The sequence below is a fragment of the Vulpes vulpes genome, chromosome 9 (assembly GCF_048418805.1).
Source record: "Vulpes vulpes isolate BD-2025 chromosome 9, VulVul3, whole genome shotgun sequence".
In the NCBI taxonomy this organism is placed as follows: Eukaryota; Metazoa; Chordata; class Mammalia; order Carnivora; family Canidae; genus Vulpes; species Vulpes vulpes.
Genome location: NC_132788.1, coordinates 97717845 through 97735064, shown reverse-complemented (window position 1 = coordinate 97735064; position 17220 = coordinate 97717845). Strand labels below are relative to the sequence as shown.

At 51.2% G+C, this 17220-nt stretch overlaps 1 protein-coding gene across 1 annotated transcript in view; it reads right to left on the bottom strand.

Moving 5' to 3' along the window:
• Positions 1-17220, bottom strand: part of ELL (elongation factor for RNA polymerase II) — a 77373-nt gene that overhangs the window by 19157 nt on the left and 40996 nt on the right. Inside the window, exons 2-5 of the mRNA XM_025989612.2 lie at positions 10923-10970; positions 4383-4504; positions 3773-3936; positions 1167-1441 (exon numbers count right to left, since the gene is read on the bottom strand). Of these exons, the coding sequence (XP_025845397.1) occupies positions 1167-1441; positions 3773-3936; positions 4383-4504; positions 10923-10970 (609 nt within the window). The remainder of the gene's footprint in view (positions 1-1166; positions 1442-3772; positions 3937-4382; positions 4505-10922; positions 10971-17220) is intronic.

The window sequence follows — 17220 nt, the reverse complement described above, 5'->3', positions numbered from 1 at the left end:
TTTAAAGGCCGGGATCCCTGGGTGGCGCAGCGGTTTAGCGCCTGCCTTTGGCCCAGGGCGCGATCCTGGAGACCCAGGATCGAATCCCACGTCGGGCTCCCGGTGCATGGAGCCTGCTTCTCCCTCTGCCCATGTCTCTGCCTCTCTCTCTCTCTCTCTCTCTGTGTGTGTGTGTGTGTGACTGTCATAAATAAATAAAAATTAAAAAAAAAAATTTAAAGGCCAAAACCATACAGATTTTTCCTGGCAAGTGGAGCCCCCGGGGCGAGGGTCCCCATGACATAAGGGACAGCCAACTCTGTGGCTCATCCTCAGATACAACTACTGATTATCACAACATGTGTGTTTTGCACTGTCTGCGTGCCCAGAGTGTCTGAGGCGGGGTGCAAGAGGGGCAAGTAAGCTGGTGGACAGAACTGGAGGTTCGACCATACCTCTCCCGCAAGATGGGACTGTCCACAGCCAGCCATGTGAGCCTCACAGCAGGGCTCCAACATATCTGCATGGCCCTGCTGACACGGCAAAGCCAGAACAAGCTGCTCACCTTCCCAGGGTCCTTGAGTTCCCTCCAGGGGCTCGGGAGACAGGAAAGGGCCTAGGGAAAGCAGCCAGGCCTGCAGCTCTTGTTCTAAAGCCTGAACTGTTCCATAACAACAGGTTCCATCTGCTGACATCATATTCCCTCCAGCTCAGCCCTCAAGAGGTGCTGGAGTCAAGCCGCAGCCACACACAGAAGCCTGAGCGTCCAAAAGCAAAGCCCCTGCCCAGGGCCAGCGCTGGTGAGCAGCAGGAGGCCTTCCTGACCATGGAGCCTGAGCTCTTGCTCACTCACACATGTGTTGAGTGATTCTAAAATCCTTAGGCACCTGAAGTCTAGGATCCTCCGTGCTGTGCCTGCTGCCTGTGTGTCAGCAGACAGTGAGGAGGAGGGTGTGACCTTACTCGGAGCCAATCTCATGGCCACTGGACAGCAACCACCATGGCTAGCTAGTGCCATGTCCGTGACACCCCTAAGCACACCCTAACCCAGGAGGCTGAGGCTCTGAGGTAGGCTGAGAATCTTGGAAGAGATCCCCGGGAAGAGCCCTTCCTAGCCCACCCTGTATCCAGACCCTATGCAGAGGCTGACTGGACCCTCAACCTGGCCCCAGGCAAGAAGCACGAACCTGCTGGAGGAGGCCATCCAGCGCATCCTTGTCTGCCTGGGCCAGGCCATCCTTCTGTAACCGAAGCAAGAGCTCGGCCTTCCGGTAGGGCCTCAGCGCCAGGAGGTGCAGCACCCGGTCACGGAAAGGCCTCTGAGACACCCCGCTGCCCCCGATAATGCCACCAACACTGTTCTTCTTGATGGCACTCGCCAGGTTGATGGGGGTTGCCCGCTTCCGGGAAGGCACAGCATCTGTAGCCCCCGGGGCTGGTTTCCGAAACTGAACCTTCTTACCTGCAACAAGAGCCAAGGCATTAGGGTTTTGAGGGGGGTGAGGGGGTGGCCTCTGTGTCTTTCTGCCTAGGGCTGATGCCAGGTTCTGAGCAAGTGCATGGATGCCCACCGAAGGCCAACAGCTCCAGGGAAGGCAGTTCAAGCCCTATCCAGCTTGGCCTGCTCGGTGGGGACCCAGGACAAGTAAGAGCACCAGGGCAGCCCCGGTGGCTCAGTGGTTTAGCGCCGCCTGCAGCCTGGGGTGTCCTGGGATCGAGTCCCACGTCAGGCTCCCTGCATGGAGCCTGCTTCTCCCTCTGCCTGTGTCTCTGCCCCTCTCTCTCTGTCTCTATGAATAAATAAAATCTTAAAAAAACAAAAGTGAGAGCACCATCTGCTGACCATACACAGTTCATCAGGCGTTTGTGGAGCCTCTAGTGTCAGAAGGAGGAACTATAGGAAACAGAAGTGTGTTCAGAGCCTTCACAGACTTCAAGACTTCATCATGGGCAGCCCAACCACACCAGGAAAAGGGGCTGATAGTAAAAAGAGTGGGGTTCCTGAATGGCAAGAGGCAGGTGCCCCCAGAGCCTACATATCACAGCATTGTGCTGTCCCCCCAGGATCCCCCATTCTCTTTTATGAAAAAGGATGAGTGAACAAAGGAATCGGACCACTTGGGCAGCTTCTTGGAGACCCCAGGTATGAGCAGCTCCCTAGCTCCAGCCCTGTCAAACGCTTCTCGAGCAGACATGGCTCAGAGTCCCAGGGGCAGCAGCCTGGAGCAAACAGACTCCAGCACTGCTCTGGAGGGAGGGGCCTCCATTCGGAAACTGTTACTCCACCCTGGACAGCACCACTGCCACTGAGGAAACATGCACGGCCAAGTGAGGTCAGTGCATGCCTCCCGTCCTTGGGCCAGAAAGCTCTCTGTGAGGACTTGTTTTTTTGTTTTTCTCTTGTCCCTTAAATCTCACTTGTCAAATTAACACAGGAAGAAGTGCTGTCAGAATCCTCAGGACCAGACTTTGTCTCCAGAACACCAAGCTGATGGCTAATGCAAGGTTGAGGAGAGGCCTGACACAGTGGGATATGCTCATTTGTGGCTTCACAGGCCAGGGCATAAGGGCTTCCACCAGAACCAAAACCCCCGCAATACTCTTGCTGTACAAGTGGTACAAAGTGGTATAAGTGGTATAAGAAAGTGGTATAAGAAACCACATTTTTGACCAAATTTTTGGCCAAAAGACCAGAAATTTACTAAGATATATATGCATGTCCACACTTGCACCTTGAGGTGAGAACAAGGGAAGCATTTTTGGATTCTGGCTGCTGCTCTTGGGTGGCTCCATCCCCAGCAACAGCTCACAGCCCAGAGCACAGGCTCCCTCAGCATGCATAGCCACGTCCACCGGGACACAGTATTTACTGGCAAATGGACTCCTGCAATGACGTCTCGGTTTCGTTCAGAGCCAAGCCCACTGCCAAGCCAGTGAAGTCACATACTCCTGGCTGGGGGGAGGGGGGATGGCGCTTTGAAATCCTCCCACCTTTTCTTAAACAAGAAAAAAGGACCCAATGCCATCAAGGTCCTGGTTTGCTGCATGCCATTCTGTGCCTCTCTCACACCTAATACCCGGTCACACCCTTCCTCCTGGCCTTGAATCCTGATGACTCCTGAAATTATCTGGGCCTAGGTGCTGGGAGGACTAAAGCAGGAACGGAGCTTCCTACAAGTAAACACTTTTCATGTTGTTGGTGTCTCAACTTCACCAAAATTGTTTCCAAGCAGATGATTAGCTGCCAGAGCCTTCTCATCCAGCAGGGAGTCAACACATTTCCTTGCCAGTTGCAACCCGATGGCCCCTCATTGGCCCCAACCCAGCAGCAGGGCACTTGCCATAGAGTACATATCACCATCTGCATCTTGCCACTGACCATGTTGGTCTCGGGGAAGAGTCGACCAGGCAGGTGAAGGCAGGGGTGGCGGCTGGAGGAGGACAGACTGAAGCCCTGCTGTGGATAAATGTGTCTATCTCCCTGATGGGTAGAGATTCCTGAGGCCAGATCCTAAGAGAGGGGCTCATGGATTTGGAATTCCTAGGGTTCTTGGGGCTCTTATTCAGACTAGAGAATTAACAGATGCCACAGCCCCTAGCCAACTCAGCCAGTGCAACAGGACCTTCCTTTCTGACCTGACAAACCATCTGGCTCACCCAGCTAGGGGCCGCACCTATCAACCCACCATTCCAGCTCTTGGCCGGGACAGGCCCTAAGTCCTTCCTGCTCCCCACCACAGCTGCCCAACAGTCATGAGCCCCCCACAGGAGGAGTCCCAGGCCTCATCCTCACCTAGGTAGCGGCCTCCAGCCTTGATGACGATGGCACCACGGCTCCGTGTCTCCTCCTCAGCCTGTGCCATGCTCTGCCGTGCTTTCTGATAGGAGTCGTCAGTGGCACACACCGTGATTTTGTCCTGGATGCTGCCCAGGCAGTCCAGGTGAACATCCCCATGGCTGCAAGATAAGGGGCCAGGAGCCAAGGTGAACTCCTGGGATGACAAGGAGAGACGGTCTAGGAGCCCATGCCCTCCCCCCACCCCACTATCCCCAGCTGGGAAATGGGGTCAGTGCTAACTTGAGCAGCTTGGTTTCCACACGGCACATCCTGACCTGGAAGAAACAAGGGAACCCAGGCCCCTGGGCAGAGGCAGCAGGCCAGGACCTGCACCTGTGCCATGGACATGTGGAAAGCAGCAGCAAGGCTTGTGTAAAAGAAGGGGACACTGGGGTGGCCCAGCTGGCTCAGTCGGTACAGCATACGGCTCTTGATCTCATGGTCATGAGCAAGGCCTATGCTGGGTGTAGAGATTACTTAAATAAATAAATAAATAAATAAATAAATAAATAAATAAATAAATAAGAAAAAATAGAAGGGGGCACTGGCCCGGGTGGGGCCTCACCTGGAGACATATTGCTGGATGCAGTCGAAGCTGCCCTGGGGGCTGTCACGGCCAATGTTGGAGAGGTAGAAGGAGAAAGTCCGTGCCTCTGTGGGGCAGTCAGGCTGGGGGATGGAGATGTGCTGCATGGAGAGTGGAGACATCACTGAGAGGTCCACAACACCATGGGATGGCCCACGCATTGGACCCTAGACCATCCCCACAGCTTGACACAATGAGAATGTGCAAGCACTTTCTAAGCAGCGATGGTACCTAGGCTTGAGGAGCATAGAACACCGAACACACAACTGGAAACAGGGACGCCACATTGATCTAGGCCAAGACCCAGTGTCCTACCCAGCAAATGGGGCAGATCTCGCCTGGGACATGCATGAAGATGAAATCAGACAAGATGGGCATCAGGAGGGACACCTGGGTGGCTCAGCGGTTGAGCGTCTGCCTTTGGCTCAGGGCATGATCCTGGGGTCCTGGATCAGGTCCCACATCAGGCTCCCTATGGGGAGCCTGCTTCTCCCTCTGCCTATGTTTCTGCCTCTCACTCTGTGTCTCTCATGAATAAATAAATAAAATACTCAAAATAAATAAAATTAAAAAAAAAAAGATGGGCATCAGGAGACATCGCACACTTGCTCCCCTGTGGGATACAGACTCCAGCTAAATGTCCACTCACTGTCCAGCAGCCAAGAACAAGGCAGGAGGGGGGTGAGGGGCTCATTGCTAACAAACCATGACACAGTTACATGTGACACAGGATGAATGTCTTGGTTAATGTAACCCTGACTTTGGACAGGGCCTCTGCAGAAGGGATGGAGAGCCTGGCTGGCAGACAAGATAGACAGCAATGCTCCAAGCCACAGTGCAGGGCTCAGCGCAGGTGGGAAAGCCTTGCCCCCAGAGGACACCGCAGGATTCCAGGTCAACCCTCCCTAGGCTGAAGTCCTGGGGGCTATGGAGGAAGCTGGTAGGAAGATACAATGTTCTCATGGCTGGGCCATATCTGGAGTGCAGGATGGGCTTCTAGAACCCTCTGTCACCAGTGGTGACCCCTCATACAGTAATCCCTGGGTTTTGAGTGCAGGAGCTTACCACAGCTAGGCAGACACAGAAGGGGGACACAAGTGGTAAATGGAGGTTAAGGGGATGGGCAGGCCACCTTCAGGCCTCATCCGTGGGCTGCCAAACCACCTCTGTATATCCAAGCACTGTATCCTCTCCAATGTTGTGAGGACGCCAACACCTCTCATCAGCACTGGATCGAACATGGTCCCAGCTGAGTTCTACCCCTGTCACAGCTACCCCTTTAGCTGTCACAGGTAAATTAGGGCAGTTCGGCCTGAGACTGAGGACACAGTGGCTCAGGCCACATGGAGGGACACTGCTCTCTTGACCAGGCTTCATGGCCTCCCTATCCTGCCCCTCAGGGTGGTGGGTGTGTGGATCCATAGGGAACCTGCATTTGCACCCCGCTGAAAGCTGGCCCCCAAACACTGAGTGACTCGCCCAGCATACAGTCAGTCCCCACCCCAAGGAGAGGCATGGATGTGCACAGCGAGAGCCAACATGGCACAGAGTGGCTCCCAGATATGGCAGCTGAGCCCTGGCCTGCCCGCACATGACATCTCCTTGTCCAACACTTGTGGCCACCTGTGCTGTCCACTCAACCATTCTTGGATGTGACTTTCGTTCCCCATCATAGAAGTAGCTGGAAACACACTGCACAAGATGCCAAAGCCCAGGCTGCTAAGGGTCACTGCAGGAGACGTACCCAAAGCCAGAAACACACTGACGCAGTTGCCCAGAATGCAGCAGGAAGCTTGTGTGCCACAAAGTCAGCAAACCAAAAGCAGCTGCCAGTGGAGTCTGACACCTGCTGCCGTGGGGGGCTCTTTTTCCACCCTACCCCTGACCCTCTCCCTCATCCCATCTTGGCTCTTGTGGAGATGTGGCCTCCCCAGGCAGCATTTTCCACCTCAGTCTGCTCAGGACAGTGGCTGCCTCAAGGACAATGATGCTCACTGGGCTGTTACCCCTGAGAAGAGGGAAGGAGTTGAGGCCTGAGCCGCAAAGTGATTGTGCTTGCCTCTGGGCGGGGGCTATGGGAGGGCTCTTCACTGTGACCCCTTGACCCCATCTACACCTTTTCCACACAGGTGTGTCTGTCCACCTTCAAAATCCATTATGGAAGTGGGAGTTCCAGTGCAGAGCCACAGGATGGTCGGGGAACCCAAGGCTTGAAACTGACTAATAGGGGAACAGGATGCTCTTCGTGACAGAGGAAGAGGTCTCTAGTATCCTTCAGGACAAAGTGGGGGGCACCTGAGTCGGGGAGGAAGGGAGGTAGAAGGGAGGTTTTCCAGGAGCCTGCTGTGATCCATTCTCTTGGTCCCAGCTCCTCCCCAGCACTACCATGGCCTGTAGAATCCTCTAGTTAACAGGCTGCTCTGCTGCTCCTTAACAACGCTTGTTATTGGTTACCAGTCACTAGGAACCAGACAGGGAAATTAGCCAGATGGGGATAAATAGCCTAGGAATGCATGGCTTTCTGTGTGTCAGCGAAGAGCCTGGAACATGCTCCAGGATGTGGCCCGAAACTCGGCCCTACTCGGCCAGAGCATGTACCTTCTGGACCAAGTCTCAGCTGCCTCATGGGGGCCACCATGTGGTCCTCAGCTGGCCTAAGCACGTAGATTTGGGTGTGTCTGATGTCAGCCCTGACTCCAGGTTACGTCACCATAAACCTAATTAGTGTTTGTGTGCACAGACCTGAAGCACCAAACAGTTTTGTCCTTCCTGGGTAGCCCTGACTGCCTCTGAGGCCTGTGACGGGACACAGGTCCCTGGCTAGAGCTCCTCCCTTTGAAATCTGTCCCAAGCAGAGCCTGCCTCCTCCTCCCCCCACCCATCTGCAGGGCCTCCTGTACAGTGTAGGTGCAGGTGGGGGCTGTGAAAAGACAAAGCAAGTCCTGGGGGAAAAAACTGGGGGTGGGGAGATGAAGCACTTGATATTCTATTCAGGTAAACCGGCATACACAGGAACCCAAACACCAAATGCCCAGAGTCTTCTCTCTGGTCAGAGGAACTTCCAGGCCATACATTTTCTTAGCTATTTTCACTTCTCAAGGAAGCCTAAGAATAAACATATTCTGGGTAATGAGAACTACTATTGCTGAACTTGACTTCCAAAAGCAAAGCATCCTCTTTCACCCAGGGGCACTCCCTCAATACCAACCCAAGGGTGCATTCTAAGCTCTGCTTGAATTTCAAGAGCCACTTTCATGCTTTCACTCACCCAGGAAGCTCAGTAGAAGGAGGACACACCCACCCCTCCTCCTGTAAATGGCTCCCAATTTCTGAAACCCCCACTTCAAAAATTTTCTAGACTGTTTCCAAATTGTCCCTGTTACAAACAACGCAGCTACAAGCACCCTAGTGGCTCAATCTTATTTACGTCCCTAACTGCTCCCGAAGAGATGACTCTTAGACACACAGAAACTGGTCAAACATCTCTGACCGGACCTGCCAAACCTCATTCTAGAAACTGTAGTGCAGGCTCCTGTTGCAGCACAGGGAAATGTGAAGACCCTAAGCAGCCCTGGATACTGACCCTACTTCTCTTTTTTCATCAACTGAAGAGTTTCAGGGTGGGGCTGGCCAGGTGGGGGTTTCTCTTTCCCTGCAGAGGCTTTTCGCCAGCTGTCAGAGGTTAACAACTTAGAAGGACCCGTGGACAGCAGAGGGGCCCAGGTCTCAGCCAGTTCAGTATCTGAGAGAAGGCAGAGAATGCAAACAAACATGTATACAGCAAATGAAACAAAGATGAACATCTAGCTCTGGCACATGGCACCCTAGAGGCCCAACATGGCTCACAGGACAACTTGGCACATGCCATTAGTTACTCCAAGGAACCCGCTAATACCATGGCCCAGCTGCATGCCACAACCTCCTTGGGCAGGCCTGACTCTCATGGTGCTTGCAAGCACAGGCAGGGAGGTGGCCAGGCCAGATCAGACTCCCACCCCTGGCGGTGCTCAATGCTGAAGCCCTGTGCTAGCTGTGCACACCAAGGGGAAATGTGTACAAGGAACTGAGTGAGCTCATTCTGGGCCACAAGACAGACAATGGTTCTCCTAAGGCCTCATTAACACACACACACACACACACACACACACACACACACACACACACGACCCTTGAGGCAGAGAGCCCATCCCCTGGGCAAGGAGGCTGAGGGATGGTGAAAAGAACTGGCCAAGGTCCCCAAGCTAAGGAGCTGGCAGATGGGGTCTCAGTCTGTCCGCTTCATGGGCCTCTGGGAAAGAGAGTTCCTTCAGCCTACAAAGAGCCAAATGTGGAATCAGCCCATGCACCATGAACACTGAAAGAGCCTGCCCAGCCCCACCCCCACTGACCTTCTACTCCTTCTCTGTCCAGCCTACCTCACCAGCTCCACCTCCAACCTCAGCTATGCACAAACAGCTGAGTACCCGGGAGAAGTAGGAGGGGGGAGCCCAGGTGCCCTGCCTCGTCTGGCATCAGGCTGACTATGCAGATGCAGCCTGGCAAAGAGAGTGTCTGCTATGTGTGTAGAGCCAGGCCATGCTCCTCACAACTGGCAGGGATGAGGGGATGCATCCCATCAAAGTCCAGGAAGAGAAGAACAAGGTCCAGAGGACAAAGAGGGTAGATCTAGTGCCTGACTCTTCACAGCAAGCAGAGAAAGAACAGCACCCCTCCTTGCCACCTGGCACCCTCTAACCCTCACACGGGCTTACACAGGGAATAGCCTCCTATGGAGAATCATGGTCTGACTTGCCTGGCCAGAACTCTGGCACAGGGCCTCAGTAACCTCAGAACCTTTAGGTTCTTGTTATGCATGAGAAAATCCAGGAAGCAAAAAAAGGCAGGTAAAGCATGATTCTAAATTGAAGGTAGTAGGACCCTTAATTGCATGGATGTGGCTCTCAGGCTTTGCACAGAAATTTGGGCAATACAAGGCAGGGTCCGGGAGAACTCTGTGGTGCTTCTGTGGCTCCTGTGAGTGGCCAGGTGGTGTCTTTATGACCAGAAAATGCTGCTCACTAGATAAGCCACTGATCTCAGTGGCCCTTTGCATAGATCCACTTCCTCATCTTTCCCTGACCACTGAGGGCACAGCACGACCACTGGCCACCAGAGGGCGCCATGAGGCCAGTCTGGCAGCAAGCCCAGGGAGCCCTGCCTTCAATACTGACCTCTGCCCCTAGGGAAACGTCCCAAGGAAGATAAAGGGAAGACTACCACAAGACTCAGAAGGAGCCTGACAGAGGTGCAGATGTCCCAGAGGAGGCACTGGGGGAGCAGGGAGTCTGGGGCTTTTCAGGGGATCTTGCTGACCTTGACAGGTCTTGGTATGATGGTCAGTTCAGTTCATGTGTGCACCTGGCCAGGCCACAGCTCTAAGTGACGCCACGAATGCTAATCTGGATGGAGGTATTCTGTAGATGTGGTGACACCCATGATCAGCTGACTTTAAGAAAATGATCCTTAATGGTCTGTGTAGGCCTCATCCAATCAGCTGAAGGCCTTAGGAGGAAAACTTTAGTTTCCCTGAGGAAAAAGGAACCTCGCCTATGGACCACAGTGCCCATTCCTGCCTGCCCCTGGATGGGCTTCAGCCTCATCAGCCCCACAATTGCGTGAGCCAATGCATTGCAATGTATCTCTTGGTATCTTTGCATTTGCATACACAGACACATGGATCCTCTAGAGGCTGTCTCTCTGGAGCACCCTGGCAGAGGTGAAACCCACAGACCTCCTCCATAAGGAGGCAGACGCCCAGCTGTCAGGTGGAAACTGACTCAGCCACTTGTGGCAACACTTCAGATTTAAAAAAAAAAAAAAAAAAAAAAAAAAAAGATTTGCAATATAAAGCCAAGAAAAAAAAAAACTGAAGCGTTCCAAGGCATGTTTGGTGGATGAGGGATATGGGGGTGGTGGGAGGTCCTAAGCCTTGGGGGGGCAAGGATTGTGGACTTTTCCTTTTTCTTATTCTCTAATTTTTCTGGAAGATGATCATTTAGAATGAAATAAAGACGTTTCAGAAAACATGGAGTGGTGAGCTTCTATAACAAGCCCCTCCCCCCATCCAGCAGTCAAGTACCAAAATCAGACATCTATGGTCCCAGGTCCACCAACAAACTACCTCCAGGGGAGGCCATAGCTCTAGGCCTGCCTGGCCTCTGGGACACTTCAGTTTTGAATTAGCACAGAGATTAGATCAGAACAGAGATTTGGGGGCCTGCGAGTCAGCTATGCATTGGCTACAGGAAGGGAGGCTCTGCTGGACAGAAAAGTTGCATTTACCCCAGAGAGCCTCTTGATGTGGTCCCTGGCCATGGGACCAACCTAGCAGATCTTAGCTCGGCACAGTGCCTGGCCTGACACCAAGATGGATGGGACCAAAATGCTGCCCCTAGTCTGCTTCTGTGCCCAGCATACCATGACAGGCCAGAGAGAATACTGGTCACAATTCCAGATATGATTAAGACAAAAAAGACTCACCCCTTGACTTCCTTGAAATCGGATTGATGGTCTCAGTGAAACAGACTCCTACAAAAAAGCAAAATGGGAAAACGTCAATAAAGATATCTCGAAATCCAAACACTCACTTCCCAGTTATAGAAAGAGTAAGGTAAGTGTTTTTAGGAGAGGCGAAAGAAAACACACATACATCTGAAAATTATAGGAAAGGTCACTGGAACAAGATTTTGAAGGATCAGTAGGAGTTCCTCGACGGCATGGAGGCCAGGTATAAAAGAGTTAAGAGTGGAGACACAGGAGATGACAGCCCCTCACTGTTCTCCCCAAACCAGTATCAGCCCAGACTGCCCTGCTTCGGAGACACACCCTCAGAAGGGAATTGCAATGAATGAGTGCTGTTGGCCAGAAGGCAGGCTGATGAGGTGATCCCCACCCCCCAGCCCCCACCAAAAACCCTGCCAGGACAGGGCCCAAGGCCTGCTCAGCTCCCACGTCACAGTTTCAGAGCAGTTTGTCACTGAGCTTGGGGTGGCGGAATTTCCAAATGTCACAAGAAAAAATATACTTAAAAACTCAAAATACTTTAAGCTTCAGCTATTCAGAGATCAGCCTTCTGTCAGAATTTTAGAAAGAACATGAATCCAGATGGAGGGTCGCACCTCTTCTTCTCACCCATCTTGGGCCCCGAGCACCCATCTTCTGTACAGCACATATCACCCCCCAGCATGGTCCTAGTTTGTCACCACAACCTCCTCCCTCAGCCCCCAAACCTCCCTCGCTTCTGTGCCCACTGTCCTCCCCAGCCTCCTCCAGATGGCAGCCAGGGTCTGGCTCTCCTACCTCCCTCAGAGCCTGTCCTCAGGCCTGCACTTCAGCCCCATCTGCAGTGAGAAGAGGCCCTCTCGCTGGCCCCCCACATCCCAGACACCAGGTATCTGGAGTGACTACCTGTCTGCTCCCCACCCAGACCGTCAGGTCCACCATAGGCCCCACATGGGTGAAGCAGCTCTCTAGACTCATGAGAAGAACCAGCCAACCAGCAGGTTGGCCTCATGGTGTGCATGGGTCCATTAGTCGCTCAGATGAGGGCTGTGGCTGTATGAGGCAGACATGGCTCAGCCAGCTGGGACCACACAAGCCACGCATGAATTCTCCCCCCACTACACATACACTTTGTTTACCAGGAGCCCTCTCTTTTGCCAAAAATCTCAAGGACTCTGTCATCTGGAGCAGTTTGTCAGTGAACTTGGGGCAACAGAATTTCCAAACATCCTGAGAGATTACACCTAGCACTAGCATAAGATACCCCATAAGATCTGATGCCCTAGAAACCACCCTACACTTCCAAAGCACATCACCTCTCATTGCCAGGCCATTGGACATGGGGCATTCTCCAGCCCCCTGTCCTCCTCCAGGACCAGAAACCAGCCTCTGCCGGCACAAGGGTTGCTGTGCTTCAGAGACAGGGGCCAAACTTTCCCCAAAGCAGACTCAGGACCAGCTGACCCATCCTATAAGCCACAACCAGATAGCATCCACCGCCACCCCCCGGGCTTCACTGACATTCACAGAATGATAAACGTGGCAGCTATGGGGTCCTTGGCCTGGCTGGGTCCTTGGAGACACAACATTAGAGCAGTTTTTGCTTGGGATTGGGTTAAAGACAGAGACTAAAAAGAAAACCTGCAAGGTGGCAAATGAGTGTGTGAAAAGCCACTATTCATCATCAGTGAAGGGCAGATTTCCCGGGGTGATAACATGCATCTATCAGGACGGCTAAAACAAAAAGGACAACACCCAACACGTTGGTGGGAGCGCACACAGCAGAGCTACTGTGGAAAACAATCTGGTAGTTTCTAAAAAGGTTAAACACAATTTACCACATGACCCAGCATTTCCACTCCAAGGGACAGACCCAAGAGAATTGAAAATATGGGTCTACACAAAAACTTACGTAAAACGTGCACAGCAGAATTACTCTTAGTATCCAAAAGGCAGCAACAACTCAAACGTCCATTAATTGGTGGACAAAGTAACAACAGAATACTACTCAGAAATAAAAAGGAACAAATTCCTGATGGACACAACATGGGACAAATCTCAAAGCCACTGGCTAAAAGCACCTCAACATAGGACATCCTGCATTATATGATTCTGTTCATATAAATTTTCAGAAAATGCAAAAGTAAAGAGACAGAAAGCAGATCAGTGAGTGCTTAGGCTGTGGATGGGAGTGGGCAGTGGCTGCAGGTAGCTTCTAGGGCACTGTATTAACATTCACAGACTCTACACCTAAAACAGTAAGTACTATGGGCCATCAACACACCTCCATGACAGCTGTGACATACTCTCAAGTTCACAGAGGGCCTTTCTCTGAAGACTCCTGGCTTTTACCAATATCATCTGAACACAGAAGATTCCTGAACACCCAGGGGAGATATTCCAGTCTGTTAAACATTTTCAGCACAGGATATAGAGTAGATGGAAGGAAACAGCAAAAGACACAGGAACACCACAGCAAAGGCAATGCAGTCCTATGAACTCTCTACTGATCTCACCTGATCATTAAAGGCAGGCAGGGAGGCTGCTCCTGGCAGAGGGAATAGCAGGTACAAAGCCCAGAGCAGAGACATGGGATGCCACAATGGCATAGGGCACCTGAGGCTTGCTTCTTGCACCTCCAGGTCTGTTAGCTCAGACCCCCACCTAGGAGCCAGCCTGGGGCTAACTCTAGCACTATGTGCTTCTACTATCAACACAGTGCAAGGCCTGTGTGTTCCAAGGCTGGGGGCAGGGGTGATGACAATGGTGACAATGCAAGTCTGGATTTAGAGCAATAATGGGAGGAACCAGAAAGGGTGCATTTTCCCAGAAGGAACACCACCAGGGCAGCCACAATAGTGCCTGGATGACAACCACCAGCGCCCACACCAGCTGGCATAGTGGGCCAACCTCCCCTGGACCACATGCTCCCTGTCGGCCATTTTGTGAAGCATTTAACTAGCTTGGTAGCTGTCAAGCAAGTTACCTAGAAGATTCCTTTCCTGCAGTCACCCACTTTCCAAGGGCAGTGGACTTTACCCATTAGAGCATTTGGCAGAGAAGCCTAAAAACCCAGGCTTTCTCAACAATGCCAAATACATGTTCCCATATGGCCTGGCTATAATCACAAAACCAGGCTCCTGGCTATACAAGTTCTCCTGGTGTGTCCTCCCTCCAGCAGGAGAACCTCTGCCCTCAGCAGAGCAATTCACTTCTATCACATACATACTTGGGTGATTCCCCACAAGACCCCTGTCTATAGCCACTAACAAAAACAGACACCAGGACCAGACCCATCTAAGTACTTCCAGCTCTGTGCAGGCAGCAGAGGGCAAGGGGCCCCACTTGGTAAGACATCAGAACAAAGAGAATAGCAGCCCTCAGCGTCCTCAGACTCACTGGACAACAAGGTGTGTTCTAATGACATTCAGGCCACGCCACCCAACAGTGGACAGCCAGTCACGGTCATTGCCACATTCACAGGCCCAGCAGAACCTAACCCTGGTCATCTGTGTTACTGAGGCTGCATAAGTCAACTGTGGCTCTTGCCCATCAGCCCCTTCACCCCAGGGCAGGCTGCCTTGACCTTTTGTGCAGACTTTTTGACATTGGGCAGCTGCTCACCACTGTGCCCCTACACCCCTTAAGATTTCTAGGAGGAGGGATCCCTGGGTGGCGCAGCGGTTTAGCGCCTGCCTTTGGCCCAGGGCGCGATCCTGGAGACCCGGAATCGAATCCCATGTCGGGCTCCCGGTGCATGGAGCCCGCTTCTCCCTCTGCCTGTGTCTCTGCCTCTCTCTCTCTCTCTCTCTCTCTCTCTGTGACTATCATAAATAAATAAAAAAAAAATTAAAAAAAAAAAACTAAAAAAAAAAAGATTTCTAGGAGGGACCATGGGTGCCAGCTGGGTCACCTCTCCAAGGGCTACAGGAATCTGATGTAGAGTGTCCTGCACAATGGCATGTGACCATCCCACCTGCCACAAATTCCCAGGTCAGAGACCCAGCAACATTTTAATGAAGCATACAGAATTAAAATCATTATAAGAAGGTTTAAGAGAAATTTCTGAAGGGTTCTAAAATGTACTGAAACCACTTGGGTATCTCCAGCATCCACTAGAGTGGTCTTTGGCACACACAGTTTTGTTGGGGGCGGGGGTGCTACTTGCAATGGAAATCTGTTTTTAGACCAAAGTGAGGTTTTTATTTTTCTAAACATAAGTTCTCAGCTACTTACTGTAAATTTGAATGACTCAAAATGCATCAAGCTTGTCACCTCCAAGAACCAACTGGAATAAAGCTAGTTGAATAATTTACCAATTCTTAACCTTTCCGGAGTCCAGGAGGTTAGGTTCAGGGTGGGGCAGGCAGGCTAAGGGGAATCCCAAATGCCATGGGCCCCTGTGGCAGCCTCTGACCACTCAGCTTACTGCCTCAAGAAACTTTCCAGATCATGGGCTGGGGAGGCAGAAGGGGCTGGATGTGTGGGCAGAGGCCCTGGAGTAGGGGGCAGTGCAGAAGACTCTCCTGGAGTCCTCAAAGTGGACTAAACTGCTCCCCTTGAAGGCTCGGGGCACTCCTTGACCCAAGGCCCCAAGACAGAGGATGCGGCCTGAGAGATGCCATATATGGCCAGTCCAAGGGAGTCCTCACTGTACCCCACTCAGCAGTGGAGCTAAACTAGCCCTCAAGTAAAGGCTTCTCTCAGTTCCCTTTACTAAAAAAAAAATCTCAGAAACAAGCTTCCGCAGGATCAGCTGATCCACCACTCACCAAACTGCCTGCCAGCAGCCAGCAGCAGAACTGACATACTTCAAGAAAGATAACAAAATCCACCACACAACTCCATGGAATTCACAACACTTGGTATCCAAAACCAGAAACCTCCAGACAATGTGAAGCTATAGGAAAATGTGACCCCCCCAACCCAGAAGAAAATTCAGCCAATGAAAACAGACTCATGAAGGACAGAGACAACGTAACTGACAAGAAAAGGGCCTCACATTAGAGCAACTATTACATATGAAAAATGTTCAAGGGCTTAAAAGAAACCTGAACTGGTGAGAAGAGAAATATGAGGTAGGAGGAAAGAGCCACATGGAATTTCTGGAGCTGAGAAATGTAATATCTGGAAAGGAAAACTCTTGAGGTGGGATAAATATGGGACAGTGTGGAAGAAAAGGTGATGAACCTGATGACAAACTACCAGAAACTATCCAAAATGAATCATACACAGAAAAGAGTCTACAAAAAAGGAAGAAAAGAAAAGAAAAGAAAAGAAAAGAAAAGAAAAGAAAAGAAAAAAAAGAAAGAAAAGAAAAGAAAGAAAAGAAAAGAAAAGAAAAGAAAAGAAAAGAAAAGAAAAGAAAGGAAAGGAAAGGAAAGGAAAAAAAGAAAAGAAAAGAAAAGAAAGAAAAGAAAAGAAAAGAAAAGAAAAGAAAAGAAAAGAAAAGAAAAGAAAAGAAAAGAAGTCTACAGGAAAATGAACACAGCCTTGGTGAACTGTGGGACGATGGTACCAAGAGTTCCAACATATGCTAACATATACCCTCATGGTATCTGAGGAAATAATGGCCCAAATGTGAGGAACACAGTAATTCCACAGATCTAAGAAATGCCAGCAGGAAAACAAAGAAGCATGTCACAGCACACCACAGGCAAATCAGTATGACCACTGCCTGACATGCTACGAACCAAGGAGCAAAGAGGAGACTCCCACAGCTAAGTATCAGAAAAAAGCCTGGAGACCATGGAAGGTCTGTAAAATACTGAGAGAAGAACAATGAATGCCAAACTTATCCAGTGAAAAGAGAAGGTGAAACAAAAGCTTGTTCAGGCAGACAAAGGCAGAGATAATCTTTGCAGTAGATCTGCACTGTAGGGAAGGTTCTGGAAGTCCTTCAAGAGGAGGGAGAGTGATACCAGATGGACATGTGGATCTGCACACAGGGTCAAGAACACTGGGTCACGGGGAATGTGTATATGAACACAAGAGACTTTTTCTCATTGTTACATTTCTATAGATCACTGACTATTCAAGGCATAAATAACAGTGACGAAGCACAGGATTGGAAGTGCAGCCTTTCTAAGGGTAGCAATGAGGCACAAACAAGGACTGGGTGGAGCGGGATTGGGGAGATAGAAGCAAATTATCCCAGGGCCCTGACACCATTATGACCCGAGGCACAAGGTTAATGCGAGAGCTGTGCTCTCCCAGTACCAAGCTAACCCTGACCTCCCTGAGCCATGGCCCTGGGAGAGTGCAGTAGCCAGACTCT